The sequence below is a fragment of the Carcharhinus amblyrhynchos genome, chromosome 5, assembly GCF_965287045.1.
Source record: "Carcharhinus amblyrhynchos chromosome 5, sCarAmb.v2.hapA, whole genome shotgun sequence".
Taxonomy (NCBI): Eukaryota; Metazoa; Chordata; class Chondrichthyes; order Carcharhiniformes; family Carcharhinidae; genus Carcharhinus; species Carcharhinus amblyrhynchos.
The window spans coordinates 55166281-55190451 of NC_137328.1; the positions used below are offsets into that span (position 1 = coordinate 55166281).

General features: G+C 39.5%; 1 protein-coding gene across 3 annotated transcripts in view; it reads left to right on the top strand.

Moving 5' to 3' along the window:
* The window catches only part of LOC145343046 (terminal uridylyltransferase 7-like), an 87710-nt gene that overhangs the window by 19506 nt on the left and 44033 nt on the right, over positions 1 to 24171 (top strand). For all 3 annotated transcript variants that reach the window (XM_080188823.1, XM_080188821.1, XM_080188822.1), the window contains exons 3-9: positions 3902 to 4056; positions 8517 to 8633; positions 11806 to 11983; positions 15563 to 15651; positions 17118 to 17169; positions 17921 to 17990; positions 20204 to 20330. In XM_080188823.1, the coding sequence (XP_080044949.1) occupies positions 3902 to 4056; positions 8517 to 8633; positions 11806 to 11983; positions 15563 to 15651; positions 17118 to 17169; positions 17921 to 17990; positions 20204 to 20330 (788 nt within the window). The remainder of the gene's footprint in view (positions 1 to 3901; positions 4057 to 8516; positions 8634 to 11805; positions 11984 to 15562; positions 15652 to 17117; positions 17170 to 17920; positions 17991 to 20203; positions 20331 to 24171) is intronic.

Genomic DNA, 24171 nt, shown 5'->3' on the forward strand with positions numbered 1-24171 from the left:
ATTTTACTTGTCAGACCTTTCTCATACCTCCTTTCCTAATTGTTTTTCGAAGTTCCACCCTGAACTTTCTGTACTTCACTAACGCTGCCACAGATTTGTTCCCTTTGTACCTCTAAAAGCCTTTCTTTTCTTCCAAATTGTATCCTGAATATTTCTGTCAATCCATAGTTCTCTAGATTTGTTGCTCCTTCTTATCACCCTAGAAGGAATGCTAAGGAATTGGAGGCCTAACAGCTGACATTCATTATGCATAACAATTTGGATAGCTGTTGAAGATGCCACTAAGGTAAAGAATGAGGAAAATCCAGTGACAAAAAGTAGTCCATGCCTAACTTGGCTTTCCAAATGCCTCTGATGAGGAATCTCATTTGATTACATCACAAGATAGAATCCTGTGGTTAGAAGAAATTTGAAATATTAGGAATTAGATTTTATCCTATAGTCAAAAGGTTGTCAATAACAATGCAGTTCAGCTTGGAAACATGTCATTAGCAGTGCCCTTCAGTGATTACTTTTCACATTACTTATTACTGATCTGGACAGCAGTATCAAGAGGATGAAGTAAATTTTCACATGACGCCAAAAATGGCACAAAGGTTGGTCAGATGGTTAACAGTGAGGCTGAGTGTTTTGGGCTATAAGAAGATGTAGGTGGGATGGTCAAATGGGCAGCTAAGTAGCAGATGGAATTTAAAACTTGGAGTGTGAGGTGATAGACTTTGGAAGGAATAGGCTGACAAGTATTCAATGAATAGCATGACACCAAGAAGTTCCATAAAACAAAGGGACCTTGGCATGTTTATCCATAGATCTCTAAAGGTGGAAAGGCATGTTAGTAGGGTGCTAAAAAAGACATGAGATGCCTTTATCAATCAAGGGTAGCTTACTAAAAGAAGAGAAGTCATGTTGGAGTTCTTTGGTGAGGCCACAGCTAGTGGGCTTGTACCTTCCTTATTTCCATTTTGAATGCCCCTCACTGCTCTTCTCAAGATTTCCCCACTAGTTGCTATTCCCAGTGCACTTTGGCCAGATTGTGCCTTATTTCACTAAAATCTGCCCCGAGTCCAAAATGTTTTTTTTGGCAACTTCTCTATTTCTTTATCCATAACAAGCTTAAATTGTACCACATTGTGATCGCTATCACTAAAATGCTCCACCACCTCAACCACCTATCCAATTTAATTTCCCAGAATTGGCTTCAACACTATTCCTTCTCTTGTTGGACCCGCTATGTATTGGCCTAAAAAGTTCTCCTGTACACATTCCAAGAAATCCACTCCATCTAAGCCTTTGAGTAGCTGAGGTTCTTTAAGCTTGGTATCAATTTTGTTGTTCTCTGGACCTTCTCTAAGGCCACTATATCACCCACCATTTCAGAATATCAAACTTTTGCCACAGTATTCTAAATACTAGCTGATCAGTGACCTCCACAGGGTCAAAATCCTGTCTCTGATTTATACGGAATGATTCTATTAATACAACTCATTATTGTTGTAGGTAAAATAATACCTCTGAGACTGTTAGCGAGTCAAAATGTGGGTTTTTATTTCAAAGCTTTGGTGTTTATTCCAGAGCTTTGGGAGAACTGGTTCCAAACAGGGACTACCAGACTTCTCATAGAATACAAACACAAGTGGGCATTTATACATTATGAGCTCCAGCAGTGATCACAATTCAAAGTTCCAATTCCAGCCAGAGCTCCAGATCTTCCTTCCTTGGTTGTGATTCAACCCCAGATTTAACCAGGAATTACAGTCCTGCAGTCACGACACAGTCTTCAATTCAGTCACGATTCAAAACCCTTTTGCAGCAGTACCGGCATCCTTGTCTTTGAAGTTACTTGTGCGATCGCGGCTGTCCCAGCAGGACTCTTCCTGTTAAAAGCTGGTATCACGATCTGCCATCAGCAGCTGTCAAAAGTCGGTATCATAAACTACCATCTGTGTAATGATGTCCAACTAACACAAATAGGTAAGATTTGCAAAGACTACAAAATAATGTCCACATTTAGCTATCTATCTTTATAAAAATGAGAGTTAAAGCATGTAAGACATGAACAAATAACTTATATTACTGCCAGGAGTAGTATAAGCTTGAGACGATCAGTCATGATGAAAGGTTATGTTTGTGACATATTCTAGGTACAAAATCCATTAACCCTTTCCCTTTTTCAAGGTACAAAATGCATTAACCATTTCCCTACTTCATTGTCTTATTAGCTTTAGCTACAGTTCCCGTAATTGTTTCTGAAGCTTTAGCGATCGACACACAACCGTACATTGATAATTTTCTCCTTCAACCTTTCAGTATTATTCCTTGCAAATGATACACATCATCTGGGTTGGCCCTACAACATGCATAACATTACTTCTTTCTAAATTAAGTGCCATTTACCAATGTGATGCCCACTACCAGCTGGCTGAAACTTTTTTGGATTTGATGATAGTCATCTACTTCCTTGCATTGACTTTGGCGTCATGTGAAAATTTACTTCATCCTCTTGATACTGCTGTCCAGATCAGTAATAAGTAATGTGAAAAGTAATCCCTGAAGGGCACTGCTAATGACATGTTTCCAAGCTGAACTGCATTGTTATTGACAACCTTTTGACTGTAGGATAAAATCTAATTCCTAATGCAATATTTCAAATTTCTTCTACTAACCACAGGATTCTATCTTGTGATGTAATCAAATGAGGTTCCTCGCCAGAGGCATTTGGAAAGCCAAGTTAGACATGGACTACTTTTTGTCAGTGGATTTTCCTCATTCTTTACCTTAGTGGCATCTTCAACAGTTATCCAAATTGTTAGGCATAATGGATGTCAGCTGTTAGGCCTCCAATTCCTTAGTTCAGATTTGTCCCCTTTTTTTTGGAAATTAGGAACTACATGAGCTAACTTCCAGTCTAAGGGAGCCTCCCTTGATTCTATTCCTTAAGTGTAAATATAGCTGCTATATTTGAGAAAGGCAAGAGAGAGAAAAAATAAAAAAAATGCAACATGGATTTTTATGGTAAATCATGTCTAACCAGCTGATGGGTAACTATGTAGTCGCAGGAGTTTTTTTTAATGAATTTAGTTTATCTGGACTTCCAGAAGGCATTAACTAAGGAAGATGATGCCAACAGAGAGGTGGTGGGTGTCCCAAATGGAGTGAAAATTGATGGGCATGATGTATTTGAAAGATTGTAAGGGTAGATAAATCAACTGGTCCACATGTCTTGCATCCGTGGTTTCTAAGGGAAGTGGGATAGCAGCAGCACTTGCCCTAATCTTCCAATCTTTCCTAGATATTGGGGAGGTGCCAAAGGATTGGAGAATGTGAGGATCCTTGAGCGAGTGTAGAGAAGATTTGCCAGAATGACTCTAGGGATGAGGGATTTTAGCTAAATTGGAGAAGCTGGGAGTGTTCTTGGAGCACAGGTGATGGAGGGAGTGTTATTGAGAGAATACCAAATTATAACAGATCTAGATAAAGTGGATGATGAAAAGCTGTTTTGCTTACTTAATTGGTGATATAAAGACAAGTGAACAGAGTTTTAAGGTTTTGGATATGCAATACAAGGGGATGTGAGGAAGAACTTCTTTATACAGTGAGAGGTCAAGACCAGGAACTCACTGTGGGTGGTGGATCAATGAATTTGAAAGGGAATTGGGTGGAGCTCTTGCGGGAAATAAACTCAAAGCGTTACAGGAATAGAGTAGGGGAACAGGGTTGGCTGAATTGCTCGACAAGAGCCAGAGTGAATTTGATGGGCCAAATGGCCTCCTATGCCATTGTGACTATGACACAATGAAAGATTTTGTTTACCTTTTCAAATGGCTGAATGACGGAATCTTTTCTGCAACTATATTATGATCTGTGTGTGGTGTTTGCAATTTGAGGTTAATTTCTTTTGAAGGTCAAAAGAAGTCCAAGAAAATGAAAAGAAATGAACAAATGCAAGACTTCAATGCACCTGTTATTGATGAGTCCAAATTATCAATAGAACAACGCATTGGATTATATCAAGCTGAAGAAAGCCTGCGTCAAGAATTTATCTTCAGACTCAAAAAAGTAAAGTAGTTTTTTAAATAAACTGGTAAACTGGTTTTGTTGCGTTGATAGGATAAATTTTAGCGCATGCTTAAAATGTTTAGACTCTGAATTTGCAGGGAATTTAGTTTCTCAGTAATGTGTATCCTTCTCATTTCCTCAAAGAATTTTGTATTGTTTCAAGGAGGTTGGAAATCTGTGGCATTTTTCTGTTAGACATGCACATATTTTTATTTGTTACAAACATGAACAGGACAAAAGCAACAGTCTACGCCTTAGTAACCACCTATTAAGGACCATTAGGGCATCTCATGTACACATGCTGAAATAAAAACCACCAGAAAGCTAACATTCCAAACCAACTTTATCAAACAAACTATCCAGTATCCCATACGTAAACTAAATAATCACCCTTCTGCAGTTCTCTTATATCTGTTTTGTATGTGCCTTTGCCTGGTGTAATACCCCTACCAAGGATTGTAAAATACCTGATGGAAGACTTTCATTGGGGGAGACTGCAGGCAGCCTTGTAAAACAACCTGGCACAGCTCTGGCTCTTTTTAGAAGGTGCAGGTTAGCTTTAAGTAATGCAGGCTCGTTATAAATGGTGTTAACCTCATACAAGTGAGCCTACTGCTAAGGCATGCAGCGACTTGACAGCAACTATAAATTAGCAGGCATTGCAAGTTTGAATGTTGCTGCATTGGAAGGACCAGGCATGCATTAATTCTGCATTGCATTTACATCCAATGCTGTTTGCAGCCGTTTGCCTAGTGAATTTTGTCCTTAATATCTCCAATGAGGAAGTTTTCAGATGTGGAGAGGTTTGAAGCCGGCACAAAAATGACACCTTCCCATTTGTGTTTGGAAAATGAAAGAAACTGGGAATCCTAATTGTGTATCTGAGGGCATTTGCCAAGGTTAGGAGAGCTGTTAAATAAACTAGTCAAGCAGCAACCTGACAGAATAATACCTTACAGAAATGTTCGAGACAATATCTGGGTATGCCCTGTCCCATCAATTAGACATAAGACATAGGAGCAGAATTAGGCCATTCGGCCCATTGAGTCTGTTCCACCATTCAATCATGGCTTTTTTTAATCATCCCCATTCTCCTGCCTTTTCCCCATAACCTCTGATATCCTTATTAATTAAGAACCTATCTATCTCTTTTTTAAAGACACTCAATGACCTGGCTTCCATAGCCTTCTGCAGCAAAGAGTTCCACAGATTCTCCACTCTCTGGCTGAAGAAATTCCTCCTCATCTCTGTTTTAAAGAATCGTCCCTTTAGCCTGAGGTTGTGCCCTCTGATTCTCGTTCTTCCTACTCGTGGAAACATCCTCTCCACGTCCACTCTATCCAGGCCTCACAGTATCCTGTAAGTTTCAATAAAATCCCCCCTTGTTCTTTTAAACTCCCAACGAGTACAGCCCAACCATTGCTGATATGACAAGCTCTTCATTGTGAATCTCCTCCGGACCTTTTCCAAAGCTTGCGCATCTTTCCTTGGATATGGGGCCCAAAACTGCTCACAATACTGCAAATGGGTCTGACCAGAGCCTTATACAGCCTCAGAAGTACATCCCTGCTCTTGTATTGTAGCCCTTACAACATGAATGCTAACATTGCGTTTGCCTTCCTAACTGCAGACTGAGCCTGCACTTTAACCTTCAGAGAATCTTGAACAATGACTTCAAGTCCCTTTGTTTCTAATTTCCTAAGCATTTTCCCATTTAGAAAATAGTCTGTGCCTCCATTCCTTCTTCCAAAGTGCATAACCTCTTTTCCACATTATATCCCATCTGCCACTTCTTTGCCCACTCTCCTAACCTGTACAAGTCCTTTGCAGCCTCCCTGCTTCCTCAGTACTACCTGTCCCTCTATATATCTTTGTATCATCTACAAACTTAGCAACAGTACCTTCAGTTCTTTTATCCAAACTGTTAATGTACAGTGTGAAAAGTTGTGGTCCCATCACTGACCCCTGAGGCACACACTAGTCACCAGTTGCCACCACGAGAAAGACCCCTTTATCCCACTCTCAGCCATCTGCCAATTGACCAATCTTCTATCTGTGCCAGGATCTTCCCCTTAATACCACAGGCACTTAACTAATTCAACAGTTTCCTATGCGACACTTTGTCAAAGGCCTTCTGGAAATCTAAATAAATCAAGTCCACTGGCTCTCCTTTATCTAACTTCCTTGTTACCTCCTCAAAGAACTCGGTAACAGATTTGTCAGACATGACCTTCTCTTGACAAAGCTATGCTGAATCAGTCCTACTTCATCATGCACTTCCAAGTACTGTGCGATTTCATCTTTAATAATGGACTTTAAAATCTTGCCAGTGACTGAAGTCAGGCTAACCGGCCTATAATTTCCTGTCAGCTGCCTCCTTCCCTTCTTAAATAGCAGTGTTACATTGGCTACTTCCCAGTTCTCTGGTACCCTCCCTGCCTCCAGTGATTCCTGAAAGATCACCACCAATGCCTCCACAATTTCCTCAGCGTTCTCTTTTAGAACCCTGGGATGTAGTCCATCCAGTCCAGGTGATTTATCCACCATCAGACCTTTCAGTTTCTCCAGAACCTTCTCCTTAGTGATGGCCACTACACTCACCTATGCCCCCTGACTCTCCTGGAGCTCTGGCATCTCACTGGTGTCTTCCACCGTGAAGACTAATGCAAAGTAACTTCAGTTCCCCTGCCATTGCTTTGTTTCCTATTATTACTTCTTACAATTGGAATGATCCACCAGAGATAGCGACAGATACAGTTGGGAGTGAACTGCTTTGGGAGTTCTCAAGATTGATTCTGGACCCCATGGAGTCTCATGGCATCAAGTCAGACATGGACAAGAAAACCCCGCTGGTTACACCTATTACCTCCCCCCAGCTGGTGAATCAGAACTCCTTGATGTTGAACAGCACTTGGAGGAAGCACTGAGGGTTACAGGGGTATAGAATGTCCTCTGGGTGGGCACTTGAGTGGCAATCACCAGGACTGGCTTGATTGGGTAGACAATTAAACAGTTAACTGGCGGAGAAACCTCCACAAATCTTGACTATCTAAAGGGACTAAATAATGCTGACCATGCCAAGCTGTTTTACCTTGTGTAGAGCACAAGTTGAAGCAGAGGACATCAACAGGGTAAATTCAAAACTAACCTGCAGAGATATAATATCAGTGAGTGAATGGAAAATATGTGGAACAAATAGACAGGATTGGTGATTTTGAGAGATTGACAATAAAAGAATGGTGATATAAAAGCATTTCAGGATGATGTCTAACTTGGAGCCAAATTCCCAGGATGCTCTGATACAACTCCTGCCTTTGTCCTTCCAAGTGATAGAGGTTTCAAAATTGATAAGTGTTCTTAAGTATATGTTTGTGATTTCCTGCATCCTGTAGATACTACACACCACAGTCACATTACTCTCAGTTGTAATGGAATAGAGAATGATGGTCATTAACTCAAGTATTGTGTATTTTAAAATTTGGCTACCTGTATTTTCCTGAAGTAGTTTTTAGAAATTTGGCAGATACCATCCATATCTGTGATGCTACAATTAACTAAGAGACACTGTGATTAGCTCCCCATTCTTTTCAAAATGGTTCATTTAAGGCTTTTTATCTGGAACCAGTTTTTCAGATCTCTATGTACATGGGTTTTTGGAATGGGCAATTGATGCCGCCACTAACTCTGGGTAATTTTCTTTCCAGGCCCAACAAATTGTTGGAGTACACCAAATTTGTTAATCATTGTTACTGACTCATAGTTTACTTTATGAATATGGTTTCTTTCTATTTGTAGTAGCCTTTGTTGGGCGCATTTCATTGTAAGTAATGCAGTTCAGGAACATGTTTACCTAATGTATACCAAATTAAATCTTTACTCCCTAAATGTTTTTAGTTCTATCAGAATCACCCTTAGCCACTCTTTTAAGATATTAAAATGTTGGGATATTAGCACAACAAATTGTAGAGCAAAATTTATGGCACAGAATTATGTTGAAATCTGCATTAATATTAAGCAGTCTGGCTACATAGGTTTTCACATTTAACTTCGATATAACATAGAAATCACAGAAACTCTACAGTGCAGAAGGAGGCCATTCGACCCATCGAGTCTGCACCGACCACAATCCCATACAGGCCCTACCCCCATATCCCTGCATACTTAACCGCTAATCTCTCTGACCTACGCATCTCACGACTTTAAGGGGCAATTTTTTTAGCATGGCCAATCAACCTAATCCGCACATTTTTGGACTGTGGGAGGAAACCGGAGCACCCGGAGGAAACCCACGCAGACACGAGAATATGCAAACACCACACAGACAATGACCCGAGCCGGGAATCGAACCCATGTCCCTGGAGCTGTGAAGCAGCAGTGCTAGCCACTGTGCTGCCCAGATTAACATGCTTTCATACTGTTAAAGTGACTCTATTTTTAATTTGTGCTACAATTTTTTTCAGCGTGCCCGAAGCTGCCCTGCTGCAAAGTACACCTGTAAGCTTTGTGATGTGCTCATTCAAACTGTGCATTCTGCCTATAAGCACATTAAGGAGAGGCGACACAAAAAGTGTGTAAAGGTAAGTTTGTAGTAAAGTTTTAAAAAATATTTTCTCCCAGTTCTCTACTTTGAAATCTGTTGTTTCCAAAATGAAACTGGGAGTGAGTTACAGTACTACTTCCATGAATTATGTTGCACGATTCAAGGGTTATGAGAGGCACAGGAAAATAGAGTTATGACCACAAATCAGATCAGTCATGATCATCTTAAATTTTGAAGTAGGCTCAAGGGCCCAAATGCCCTCTGCTTCTACATCTTATGTTCCAATGTTTATGTTCTAGCTCACCTTCATAGCATATTTTTGAAAAAAACACCATATTTGCAATATATGTTATTACAGAATTAATTATTGCAGTGTAATTTTTAATAGTTGTTACAAAGTCATTAAGAGTCCAGAGAGTTTTTACTTGGACTTTATTAATTGGGCATGGAGTAAAAGAGCAAGGAGGTTATGTTAACCTTGTATGAAACACTGTTTTTGCTTCAATTGGAGTATTGCATCCTGTTCCAGGCAGCGCACTTTAGGGAAAATGTGAAGGTATTTGAGGTAGTGCAGATGAGATTCACAAGAATGGTTACAAGGATGAACAACTTCAGATACGTAGATAGATTTGAGAAGTTAGGACTGTTCTCTTTGGAGAAGAAAAGGTTAAGAGATTTTTTTTTAGAAGTGTTCAAAATCATAAGGAGTGTGGACAAAATAGATGACAAGAAACTGTTCCCAGTAGTGGAAGGATTGCTAATGAGTGGGCACGGATCAAAGGTTATTGACAAAATAATAATGGAATCATGAGACAAAACCTCTTTCTGTGGTGCCTGAAAGTTTGATGGAGGCAGGTTCAACTGGGGATTCAAGACGGAATTGGATTGTAATCTGATAAGGAAGAGAAGAATTATTGGGTAGAAGACAAGAGAATGGCACCAGATGCCTTGCTTATTCAGGGAGCCAGAGTAGACACACCAGGCTGAATGACCTCTTCCTGTGACTTGTCATGAAATTGCATGTCATGGCTCTGTGGAACATGAAATGTGTATTGATGCCAGGTAAAACATATTAAGATTAAAGAAAATTCAAGAACAAGGTGAATAGAACAATGGATAAAGCAGGAAAAAAGACAAGGTACTGTTATATTTTCCCACCAATGTCCAAGATGTTTGTGAAAGATGATCACCACCTTCTAGGAATATTTTATATCCCTGAACATATAAGCTGGCTACAAAGCTTATTACATTACCATTATAGTGGCTCCTTCTAAGGATTTGAAAAGTATTTGTGTTGCTTAATCATTGATATTTAATAATATATTAGACTTAGATCATACTTGCCCCACATTAGCAATATGCAATCTAAACTGAAGACAGATGGCTTCTAATAAAACATACAAAGTTCTTTTCTATGCAGGAAATCAGTGTGTATGAAATCCAATGATGAAAAGCTGTTGTAATTCATTAAAGGACTTGCTTTAACAAATTGATATTGTTGGTATCATTACTTACATTTTGAGTACTGCTTAGATTTAAAATTAGTTCTTTGATGCAGGGCTCTACGTTGCTGGCAGTGGTCAAGTTTAATAGTTTTAAGAGCAAAGTTTAAGTATTAAAGGTACCTTGTGTGTTTCAGTATTACACTGAAATATTTTGCTTCATAATCCACATGCTCAACATTTGCAAAGTTTATTTTGAATTTCACATTGGTTTGGGGATGGGGAGGACACCTGCTAAGTGCACCATATTCATGATGGAAAGGTACATTGTGAGAGAAAGGAAAAGGAGTGGAAATGCAGAAAACCTCTTTGGTTTGGATTTTATGGGGCTCCAAGGTCCCTGCCCTGAGCTAAAAATTCTGGGGGGGGGGGTGCAGCAATTCTGAAAATCGTCTGTAGCACTTTAGCACTAGGAGCAGCTTTAATTCCTTTAAGGAGAGATTTCCACCACTATTTTAGGAGGAAGTCCCACCTTAGCAAACTGCTGGCTGATCGGATGGCCAGCAGCTCCAGAATACCAAAAGTACCAATGGGAGCATTGGCTGCTACTGAGGAACAGGTAACTTTGGGGTTAGGAACCTACATGAAAAGGACTGGGAACTAGTTTCAAAAGGTCAAGGAGAAAGTTAAATTAAGGGGGTGACCTTGTATGGAGGTGAGAAGGGAGGGAGGGAAGAGTAAGGGGAAGGAAGAAAGCCTTTGATGGGCCCTGCAAACCTGCAAAAGAGGTTCTTTTGTTGTTCTCATATGGCATGAGCATCACCCCACCATGGGTAAAATACCAGCAGCAGAGGAATGAGGCCTATAAGTGGCCGTTAATTGGCACTTGACTGCCTCCAGAGGCCCGAGGGTGGATGCGCTGCCCAAACCTCCCCCATTCCCTAGAAAATTTCAGGCAGGTCACGGGTGGGCAGGTACAGAGCAGGAAGGCCACCCCACTGGATCTTACGTTTCTATCCCATTTCCACCCCCCACCCCCCTCCCATCTCCTGCCCTGCCTTTACACTAACTGGTGAAGGTGCATAAAGCCCAGTCCCCCATGCCTATGCAAACTTGTGTTAAGACCAAGGTTTGGAGCATTCGTCAGTTAATGATTTAAATACTTAGTATCTAATAAGCTCAGTCTTGCTTTATCAATTTATGCAATTTATGTTTTTAAAAAAAATATGGTACTTAAATTGCTTAACTTTTTTTGATGTCAAGGGGAATAGATAGTTGCTGCGTCTGAAGGAAAAAAACTACAGCGGTACTTTTAAACATAGGAAAAGCAGTGTTCACATGCACAATGTTTAAAGTTTACAGTGCTTCATCTCTTCTAATATACAATAGTTGGAAAACTTCCTGCTTTTGATCCAGTTGCCTTCATTCAAACGTACCATTTGTCCCATTCTAAAATATTGCCAATTTATTTTAAACTCTCATTTTGAAAAGTTGAATAGCTGTTATATATGATTGCATTATGATAGAATTTTTAACTTCTGTGCGTTGTTTTCAGTTTACCTTTTCTATCTTTAGCATTAAATCGCTTCAGTGATTTTACTCAATTATTTCAGCTTAAAACTCTTAAATTATTAAAAATAAAAAGTGTGTCAAGTATTAAATAATTAGGAGGATTCTCAATAAGATTGTGAAATAAATGCAAAATAATATATATTGTGTTTGAGATATTTAAAATATTTGGTTAACTAACTCAGTGTGTGCTATTAGGAAAAGCAAGAAGAAGAAATGCTGACAAAGCTTCCCCCTCCAAATCTCTCGCAAGTAATTGCAATTGATGCAGCCATTAACAAGATAGTGCAGGAGAGTGGTATAACTGAAGAAGATGTGAACAAAAGGCATGAAATTACAAGAAGAATGGAAACGGTTCTGCAGACTTTATTACCAGGTACATATTATCCACTTAGACAGCACGTTTCCTTCTTCAGCACCTATCTCCAGTTTCAACTTATTCCATGTAGATTTCAACTGAAAGTCTACTCTTTGTGTTCTGATTACAAATTTCTCCAAGACATGTAGAACTCCTAAAGCCACTGTTCACACTCCTAAGATGCACAGCCACATACACACATTTGATCTCTCTCTTAAGCAACACTGTCTCATTCAATCTCGAAACTGTTCTGGTTCACAGTTTCATTTCATCCTTTGCTTCATTCTGTGGTTTAAGAAACAACTTTTTAATTTTTTCTTTCAGGTGTAAAGGATCACAAGCAAAGATATCGACAACCTTCCAGATCCTTCCTCCCAATCCCTGCCCACTGACCATACCTCTTTCTCGAATCTTACCCCTTTCTACTTTTCACAAGACCTTCTGACCTTTTCCTAACTCTGAACACTCTGTTCACTCTGTTCTCAGAAAAGGCCTTGCTTCATCTCCTTAAATCCCCACTTCAATGAATTTTGAGTTCGACATGACGTGAGCTCTTTTTCCATTGCCACCTTGTTGACCAGGAGTCTTCCCCTGCTTAATGGATCCCTTTACCTGTTTCCAATATTTTCACTTCACCTGGACCATTCCCTCAAGCTTCTTAGCCTCTCTTCATTCAGAATTGCTGGCATAATATTGGGATCTCAATTTGTCAGCTAACCCCACTCTCTAACCTCTCTCCCTCTGAATTGCTGCACTATGTTTTCTCAGGTACAAATCTAACATCACCATCTAACCTATTAACATGGGTTGTAAGACCATAAGAGGTAGGAGCAGAAGTAGGCCATGCCAATCCACCGAGTCTGCTCTGTCATTCACTGAACTCATGACTGATTTGATATAATAGTCCTCAACTCCACTTTCCTGCCTTATTCCTGTAACTCTTGGTTCACTTACTGATTAAAAATCTGTCTATCTCAGCCATGAACATAGTTAACAACTTGCCCTCTACAGCCGCCTGCAGTAAAGAGTTCCATCACTTCACTAGCCTCTGAGAGAAGCTATTCCTCTTCATTTCTGTTTTAAATGGGTGACCTCTTATTCTGAGATTATACCGTCTGGTCCTAGACTCTTCTACAAGGGGAATAAACCTCTCAGCATCTATCTTGTCAAGCTTCCTGAAAATCTTTGCTGTCCCCGTAATGTCACCTCTCATTCTTCTAAACTCCAATGAGTACAGGTCCAATCTGCTGAACCTCTCCTGATAAGAAAATCCCTCTACATGCAGTATCAACCTAGTGAACCTTTCCTGGACTGTATTTAATGCCAGTATATCTCTCTTTAGATAAGGAGACCAAAACTGTTCATAGTATCCCAGATGTGGTCCAACTACTGTTTTGTATAGTTTTAGCAAGACTTCCCTATTTTTATACTTGTTCACTTAAAATGAAGGCCAACATTCCATTTAACTTCTCTATTACCTGCTGAATCTGCAAGCTAGCTTTTCGATTTATGCATGAGAATTCCCAGATCCCTCTGTGCTGCAGCTTTCTGCAGTCTTTCTCCTTGAAGTAATACTCAGCCTCTTTAATCTTCCTAAAGTGGATAATATCACATTCTCCTACATTATATTCTATTTGCCAAGTTTTTATCCAACTTGAGAGAGAGTGGGGACTCCCTCATCTGTTTTTCTGGCACTTTGATGATTGTATTGATGTTGCCTCCTGTGCAGGAGATGCAATCCTGTTTCTTCATTCCCTCCTTCTCACCACCCAAGGTCCCAAATAGTCCTTCCAAGTGACATTGTGATTACTTTTGATTTAGTTTACTGTGTTTGCTGTTCATAATGTGGTCTCCTTAATTTTGGGCAGATCAAGCCTAGACGAGGTGACCCTTTTGAGAAACACCTCTATTCAGTCTGTTAACATGACCCTGAATTTCCTGGCACAAGTCATTTTAATTCTTCATCTTATCATTCAGACTTTTCTCTCCTCAGCCTGCTGCAGCAAGCTGGAGGAACAACATCTTGGCTAGGATTCTTCCAAAAAAAACTCAAAAGTTCAGAATTTGTGTAAAAACTGGAGTAAATCCCTTTGGTGTTTTTTAGCGTGATTTTCAAAATGAATCTCCCACATTCTGCATCACAGAATGCCTTAGCATGAACCTCAATAAAAATCAGCAGGCAGGGTCAATCCCCACTGAAGAGGCCAGCAGCAGAGTGCTGAGCGGGCCACTGTGCATGTGCCAATCTGTCATAGCCGAGATTGGTGAATGCGCAGTGGCCCCGCACTGCCAGTCTCCCAATGGCTGGTCCGCATTGCTGGCCATGTGATCACCCCACGATTGCCAGCTTTCCAGATGGCTCTAGGCCAGTCCCAATCCGGTTCTCCCCCGCCCAGCCGGCAGTCCTGATCGCCCTATTTCTCCCATACCCTAATGGCCAGCCCCATCCCTCCCTTGACACTGATTCTAATGCAGAGTGGCCCCCAACCCCACTGATCCCTCCCATACGCCAAGCCCCATCTGCCCACCGCCCCAGTAATGCATGATATCTGGAGGGCATTGCCACTCTGTCCAAGCTATCAGTGCCCAGGGGGTACCCCTCTTACCTCTGACCTTCTGGGGATCCCTTCACTCCAGTGGGTCGCCAGCTCCCCATTAGTGGGGAGTTGTTGTAACCATGCTGGCATGAGCCACTCCTTTCAGAGTGGAGGGGAGAGAGAGGCTAGTCAGCCCGTAGTCCTAAGCCCGCTAAAATTTAGTATTAACATATTCATATTAGCTCCGCTCTGGAATTCTGGTGACCTGACACGTGTGGAGGCTGTGGTGTCCAGTGGGGAGCCCACTAAACAGCCTCTGCTTGTGTCTCCCGACCTGCTGCGCTCTAGAGAGCAGTAGGCTGGGAGAATCACCCCCTCCACCCCCCCACCCCCCGTGTCAATGTTCACCTCTGCCTCTAGAATCTTCTCATCTCAATATTTAGTTCAAAGAATTTAGATCATAACCTCTGCCTCTGTCTTGTTCTTTCTTTATTTTGCTGGCTTGTTTCTTATTTATCTCTGCATGTTACATTCAGGTGGCTGCTTCATAATCATTAATTTGGACACAACCCTTTTTGTTTCTATATCTACTGTCACTCTCTTGCTTTGGCATCATGAAATGTTTTATTATTTAATCTCTCCTGCCTTCCACCTTTTTATTCTTCCTGCATCTCTTATCCCCACCTCCCAGCTTTCAACTGGCTTAAAAACTTCATTTTTAATTTCTGTCTTTCTTCAGTTCTGATGAAACAGCATCAACATAAAATGTTAACTCTCTCTCCACAAATGTGTGACCTGCTGAGTGTTTCCAGCATTTTGTTTTTTTATTGCAGTATTTTTTTGTGTAATGTTTTATAATTTTACCTATAATATAAATTGTCACACAAATAAGATGCTTTTCTGTAATGCTATGTTGCACAAAAAAACTCATTTGTACAGTAGGTCTCCATTTGGTATTTTTGATATTATACTGGTGTAGTAATTTTTTTTACTACAATACTGCAATAAACCATTGTTGAAATATATGGTATTTATATAATGGTTTCCTTTTATCATCCAGACTGCTCACTTAGACTGTATGGCTCCTCTTGTACACGATTTGGCTTTAAAGATTCTGACCTTAACATTGATATACAGTTTCCAGCTCATGTAAGTTTTCAGAGACTGAATGAAGAACTCTGTACATCAACTGTGTATGCAATCAGGTTTTGAGTACACTCTTTGAGATAAGTCTGATGTTAAAATTGATCAGCTATGAACTTTATTGTTTAACCTCCTGAATACTGAATTTCCAGATTACTTTTAAAACTGGCATACAATTTCTGCTCTGCAATCTGATGTAAATGCTTTGTGAATTCTGATTGCAAGAGAGGCTGGTCTCAGTAGCACCATCTGGTATTTCGAATCTCTGTACAATTGCAAACAGCCTAGACTCAGTGTCTGATAATTGTCGGGCATTGCTTGCTTTCCCTACCATCTTGTGTAACTTTGTAACCTCCTTTGCATGGTCTGCTAAAATGTCAAACTCATTTTACCCATCTTGGAATGAATTCTCCCACGGCTCAACCCATGGTCCCTTAGCAAAATTACACTTTGCTCTGTATATCATCAAAAACCATGTAACAGGGACATTTTCTAAATTAAATATAAAGGCTGAGATGTTTAATGATGAACAGGAATACACTGAAGAAATTTAATATGTATACCAGCACTGTGTGTTGCTATGTCCCAAACAAAACATTTGGAACTAGATATGCAAACAGTATGATCCTTGTGAAGACTGGAGTGTGTCAGAAGTTTTGGTCTTTCTCACTTATGAGGCAGGAGCAGATTTGGCAGCAAAGTTTGGGTGAATCAACTTTTTGAGACAAAGCCAGGACAAGTTTATTAAGTTTTAAGATAAACTGTAGCTATAAACACAGGCAGTGATTTACAGTTTAATGTGGATTATACCAGCCACAACAAGGTGTAGAAGGTAGAGTGCACAAATGGTTTATCTCACAGCGTTAGTCTTTAAGTCTTCAAGTCTCTCTGTCTGTCTGTTATCCAGTTAACCCCTCCTTCAACCAATCACTTTGAGTTTTGTGCCTGACCATACCTTTCTTGATTAGCCAGGTATCTTTCATGTGAATATCACACTACCACATAACCTTTTTCACTTCCACACATGTTCAACTGTCTCTTATCTCAAGGATCCAAGGTCTTAAGTTCTGGGAAGGCATAGACATTCCAGTCTTGTACTTCCATGTGCATGCACAATTCCCACAGGCACACTCAAGGGCCCAATATTTCCACTGCAATTTCTTTTATACCTTGATATAATTTCCTGTTATCCAACTACCTTGGCATCTTTTCTATGCTATGCCCACTTCTAACTTTTCCCACTTAACCAGTCTACAAAAAGACTATAACAAAGTTATGTTGGTTTCTGATAAAGTTGGTTTTTCGTATGGAAAGTTAGAATTTAACAATTAGTATTCTGAGTACCCTAATAATTTTGCAAGTAATATTTTGATGCTTTTGTGAAGGGGTAAGGAGGAAACAAGTTTTATATGAAAGCAGTAAGTTAAAAAATTGTTTCATAAATAAGTAGACTTTTCCTTTTTGTTTCTCAGATGAATCAACCAGATGTGCTATTGCTGGTTCAGGAAAGCCTTAAGAACAATAGTAAGTTCTTCAAATGATAAGAGAAGATATTTTTCATCTATTACATTCATCTTGCCCTGTTTTTAGAAACCAGTACATTTTATAGAATAATATATAGATTGAATGATTATGTAATATAAGTTGTACACATTTTGAGTTGTATTTGTCCATCTTTTTGCCTGGAGCTTAATCAGACATGAGAACTACAGAAATTCATCTTGCCCTCTTAAGTTATGGTATATTTTACAAATTAACATATGAACTATATAGGCATATATAGTGTTTTGAACTAAATGGACCAGCAAATTAAAATTTAGCAAATTTTGTAATATTTTTGTCCTTTTCCAATAGGTCAAAAGTAGAAGACCCTAGATCCTATCCCAGGAACTAATTTACAAAAACTAAAATAAATCATTAGAGCTCCAGTAAATCAGAATAGGGATTCTTCTTCAGAATTTTCTAGAAGACTGTTGCCCACTGAAAGTGAGTCACCAAGTTTATACAGTGACGAATACTGTGTGCCTTTTAATTGTTTATCAAGTAACGCTTAAGTTCTACTTCAAGAGAATGTGTAACTGGGCCGGAGGATATGGTCCTTTGAAGGATCTGCACTTTGAATGTCGACACAGTCCCTAGTAAATGTGTTGTTCAGGTTAGTTTAGTACTAGCTCAGTTCATAACTATTGAATCTCCCAATGATGAGCAGAAAGAACAGTTTAACAGTCAGAAGAATTGTTAAATAGATTTTTTTGCTCTTCCCAAATTTATTCAGTTTCTTTCATTGATGTTGAGGCGGAGTTCCATGCCAGAGTGCCTGTCGTACTATGCAGAGACAAGCAAAGGTTTGTCGGGACTTACTTTTCTTAATCTGAATGTAATTACTGTCTATAATGTGTAATGTGAACTGAGCCATTTGTAAAAGACTAACTGAGCTTTAATGAACCAAATTTAATATGCACATTTTAACACACCATAAGAAGTCATGTAAAACTTAAATTCTTCCTTTATTCCTTGCACCATGTATTAAGATTATCTTTCTTTCTTTCCCTGACCTCTGGAGGCATGCACATTTTGTTACTCAGTTATTAAAAAGCTGTGAGGGATGACTTGCCACTGAACCCAACCAATCCCATTTAGATGCGGGAAGATTTGTATTCAGTTATAAAGCTTTCTTCTTTGTTCACACTTTCCTTAATTTCACAGGAGGAACTGTGAACAATAACTAGTTAGAAAATGAGTAAAACCAGATGTTTTAAGGTTTACCTTAACCAATAAACTCTTCTGTATCTATACTTTAAATAATATAGCTTTTGTAAGACAATTGCCGGGAGTGGTGGGTTTTTGTTTCTTGATACATTCTCATATTGACTACTTTCAACCTATGATTTTTCGACAAATAACTTTACTACAGATGAATCTTAGCTTTGTTTCAATTTATGGTCTTTTGATAATTCAGATGTTTTCTGTGATCATACAAGTTTTCAACGGGTGAAGTTTGTGGGATTGATGACCCTTTTTCGACGTTTCAAAAGATGCTTGATTTTTTGAAAGCAATTTAACTTTCTATAGATTCAGCATATTAAAAACGTATTACGTATTTTTTTCAGTTTTGCTTATTAGCAAATATTAAACTATATAAAACTTTGATACCTTAAAAGTAAACCCCTGAATCAATAGATTGTTAATGGTGTAATATCTATAGACATAGTGAAAATGTAAAAAAATGCCTGCTTTTCTTTAGTTGTACTGAAGATGTAAATATAAAGCTGGTAAATCTTCGGTGAAATGCCATTTTTAAAAAATGTTTGGATTATTGTACAGCAGATATTCTCCTCAGATTTAGCTTTACTGCCCATGATTATGAACAGATCCAATGACTGAGAGAATGCCTTTGTGTGCCATTGCTAACTAGTGACACCCAGAGGTCAAACATTGAATTCTTGTCACTGCTCTGACTTACTACAGTGTATCATGTGGCCCCAATATGACCTTACCACTGGTATTCAGAAGGATATAACTTTTCCTAACCAGGATTCTGGCAAAACTCCAACGAATTTAAGAATGTTGTTCAATGGGTAAATCAGTAGAATTCAGTACAAATAGTATCTTTAGAGAAACTGTAACTTTTACTGTTCGCTTCAAAGGCCAAACAGAAAAGATACTTGCCCTGCATTAACAATAAAATTGGCCTTTGAAATTCAAGGAACCTCTGAATAGCAGTGGACCTTTTAAAATCACTGGGTACTTAAATTGAAGGTCCTGTCCATCAAAGGCATTGCAAAACAATCATGGTCCTTGTCCATGTTTTTACCCCATACACCGCTGTCAATCTCTTTGATTACATTACCCCAGTAAGACCACCCTACCACACCCCCCTGAGGACTCAAGCACAGCATGCTTAGTTTAATGGATTTAATGGACAGAATTGCTGCTTGATTTGTGGGTATGTGCCAAATTCTTTGTGTTACCTAATATACAGATCCTCAAAGAGTGGCAATAAAACCATGTAAACCAAGGTCATCTTGTAATATGCATGATGCCCTCCGCTTTTGTTCTCAAATGTGAGAATTATTTGGGTTATAACATTTTGTGCAAGATTTGCAAAAACTGACCGTAAGTCCTCATTTTACAAATAGGGGCATAAAAATGCAAAAGGGAGGAACTTATGATGAACCTTTATAAAACTATGATTCAAACTCTACTAGAGTGATATTGTGCCCAATTCTGGACACCGTACCATGGGAACACATGAGCAGAAAAGATTTATGAGAATGTTTCCAGGTCTGAGGGACTTCATTGTGTGTGTAGATTGGTGGAGCTGGGGCTGTTTGCCTCAGAGAAGAGACTGTCAGAAGGTCTATACAGCATAGATATTCAAAGGGGAATTGTCTCAGGGATCTGACAGGAAACATTTGCAGGACAACAGGGAAAGGGTGGGAGATTTGGACTAGCTCTTGTAGGGAGCTGGCACAGACATGACAGGTTTGAATGGCCTCCTGTGCTGTAATCATTCTCTAAATCTTTGATGATTGTTACATTTTTTTTGTTCCCTTAGTGGCCTTTTATGTAAAGTGAGTGCAGGCAATGAAAATGCATGGCTCACAACATGTCACTTAGCTGCCTTGGCGAAGTTGGAACCTTGTCTTACTCCACTGGTTATTGCCTTTAGAACTTGGGGAAAGGTAAGAACTTATTTTTAACAAAGTTACATTTCATTTTAAATTATTTTAAGCTATACCTTTTCTTCACTTTGTAAATTAAAATAGATGCTTTTCCTTTTTGTTCAGTTGTGTTTTATTTGCTTTTGACTTTATTTTTAGAAATTCTCTTGCTTTGCTTCAGAGTGAGAATGTTCGGGCGTCTGGCAGGTTTTAACTTTTCTTCTAAGATAAAAACAAATTACTGCGGATGCTGGAATCTGATACAAAACGAAAAATGCTGGAAAATCTCAACAGGTCTGACAGTGTCCGTGGGGAGAGAATAACTAATGGTCATCCAGACTTGAACATTAACTCTATTCTCTCTCCACAAATGCTGTCAGACCTGCTGAGATTCCCCAGCATTTTCTGTTTTTGTTAAAACTTTTTGCCCCCTTCCTGAATGGGAAATGATTGCATCATTTACTCTAAATCCCAAAACAGATTTGGAGAAAATTTAGGGTGGAATTGACAGTGTTGTCCATTGTTCAGAACCACATGTTATTTTTGCCAAGGAGGGTCCTTACGCTCCTTTTATCCTTTGGCTGCACAGCAGCTATCCTCATGTCTGACATATTTCTCTTGTGTATAGTTGTTTAACCCCAGGACGTCTGGTGACTTGTCTGTCCTCTTCAAATTCAATTATCTGACAGGTGGTTATGCAACTATCCGAGACGCATGAGTTACTGTCTGCATTAAAAATTCCTTGAGAAAACAACTGTGGCAGTTCTTTAAAAAAGGTTGCTTACACACACAGCATTTCCTAAGAATTTTTAACTTGTTCCAAGAATTGTCAGTACAATTCTATCACATCAAATTTGCAGTAAATTTAAACATTTTCTAACAGCAGACAGAGCAATAATTTCTTCTCTTGGGTGCTTCAGGTTGACTTTTTTCATACATAACTGAAACAAAATTCTGATGTGTATATTTACTGTTAGTAAATTTCACCACCTTTCGCTGCCTCACCATCACTACCAATGTCTATACTTATTAGGGGTGAATTTCTTGACATTTCTGCTCTGTCACTATAACCGTGGCAAAAATCCCATTTCAAACGTGTAGGTGGAATTCCTGTGAAACTTCTACCAAATTTCCAGCAATGGGGCAGGAAGAGCCCTTATTCCTCTTGGTAACCTGAACTTCTAAAAAATCATTTTGTAACCTTGTAAAACCTTCTATTATGACTCTTTATTTATCTTTGCTGCTTCTGTCTCAGAGTAACTTTATATTTCCCAGTGGGATCAGATGTTAAAGATGCATCCAGGATCCAAGTAAGAGCTGCAAAGTACTGATGGGAGACAGGGCACATAGATTTTACTCATTAAAAAATTCAAACGTAATGCTTTGCTTCCTGTCAAATTTGACTCAAATTTGCCATGCTCCTTTAGGCCTATGAGCTTTTAATTTTCGAACAAATTTGCCACATGGAACTTTGATGACATTAAATGCACTGCTCATGAACCCTGCTTGTTAATGTTTCTTGTTACTGCTTCAAAAAATTCAATCAAATTAGTTTTATTGTTAGGCATCATAAGACATGTCCTTTCCTTAACAAATCCATGCTTACTGTCTGTCAGAAGTTTTTCTAATAATTGTCCCATCACCATGATTAGTCTGACTGGACTAATTATTTGGGCTATCCAGTACAATGTGAGGCGCCCTCCCATCCTGTAGCTCCATGCTGGTCTCTGGAGAGGATCGGAAAATGATGGTCAGAGTTCTGCAACTTCTTCCGTTGTTTCATTTGGCAGTCAGGGTACATTTCATTTAGGCCTGGCCACTAATCAACATTCAAGGATCCTAAGCACCTAATATTTTCTCCCATGTTTATCCCATCCAATTATTCACACTCCTGTTATCCAACTGGAATTTAACCCTGAAAAGTGTGAAATGATGCATTTTGGGAGAACTAACAGGAAAAGGGAGTACAATGAATAATAGGATGCTACAAAGTACAGAAGACCAGAGGGACCTTGAAGTGCATGTCTAAAGATCCCTGAAGTCAGCAGGACAGATAGATTAGGTGATTAAAAAAATGTTAGGGATACTTGTCTTCATTAGCCAAGGCATAGACTGTAAAAGCAGGGAGTTCACGATGAAGGTGTATAAAACACTCGTTAGGCCACAGTTAGAGTACTGTGTGCAGTTCTGGATGTCACACTGTAGAAAGGATGAGATTGCACTAGAAAGGGTGCAGAGGAGATTCACCAGGATGTTGCCTAGGATGGAATGTTTCAGGTATGAGAGGCTAGGATTGTTTTTAGAACATAGAGAAACCACAGCACAGACAGGCCCTTCGGCCCACAAGTTGCGCCGATCATATCCCTATCTACTAGGCTTACCCATAACCCTCAATCCTATTAAGTCCCATGTACTCATCCAGAAGTCTCTTAAAAGACCCTTTCGATTTGCCTCCACTACCACCGACAGCAGCCGATTCCACTCACCCACCGCCCTTTGAGTGGTAAGTTTTCTTAGGGCAAAGGCGGCTGAGCAGGGACTTGATCAAGATGTACAAAATTATGAAGGACATGGATAGAGTAAATTGGAAGAAACCTTTTTCCTTAGTACAAGGGTCAAATACCAGATTTAAAGGAAGAAGCAGAAGATTGAGAGGGAACTTTTTCACCCAGAGGATGGTGGGAATCTGGAATTCTGCCTGAAAGATGTTATAGGTGGAAACCCTCACAACAGGTTAGAAGCATTTATATGAGTACTTGAAATGCCATAGCATATAAAGCTATGGGATAAGTGCTGGAAAATGGGATTAGAATGGATAGGTGTTGGATCGCTGGGGCAGACCTGATGGGCCAAAGGGTGTCTTCCTGTCTTAGGACCACGTCGCCTTTAGACAGGTCTGCTCCTGCTCCTCAACTCAGGCATCCCACTGTCTGTCTTCTCTCACTGGTGATGCTGTGGGCAAGTTTCTCCTGCAGGAACAGCAGGAGGGTTACGTGAGTGGTTCAGACATATTCATAGTAGATAAATTGATTCCCCAAGGTGGGTGAACTCTTAAGTGCCTAACTATTATGGTCTGGACCGCACTACCAGGTGGGAAGGAATCACATTGAGTTTGCGTCGAAAATTACTCTGTCGTTCTTTTTGGAAAATTCCACCCCAGATGTGGCATTTCTCCATGAACCTGTGGTTTTGTACCAAGTAATATGTCTCGTGATGACAAGCTTTTAATGGATACAGTGTTTCTCACTATAGCTCTGAAATAAAGATGAGGAAACCCAATTAGTTTATTCATCTAGTTTTTAAACAATAATTCAACCATAATAATATCTTGAATATTGTTGAAAAGAGAGACATGTTGCTGAAACTTTTCATTTTGCACTCATCAGAACAAACACAATATTAAATTTCAAACAATGACAATTTATACAGAGAGATAAGGATATTGATAAATTGACAAGTTGGTTTATTGGCTGAGGTGTGTAATGAGAAAACAGTGAAAAACCATTGGCTCCCCAAGCTCCCGAATAATTCAAAAAAGGCACAAATTGAGCATATTCCTTTTGTTAGTAGCAAATAGGTCCATGAGTTGAGTGAGCATAAACATTATAAACTTGACTGGTTGTTAGTGTAGCTATTAGCACACTCAGGATTATTAGCAAGTGCTGAAGGAAAGCAGCCACCTACAAACTTCCTTCCAAGCTGCATATTATCCTGACTTGGAACTATATTGTTGTTCCTCTGGGTTAAAATCCTGGAACTGCCTTCATCCAATACAGTGGGTGTGTATCTACACCACATTGACTGCAGTGATTCAAGAAGGCAACTCACCACCTCAAGGGCAACTGGGCATGAGCAATAAATG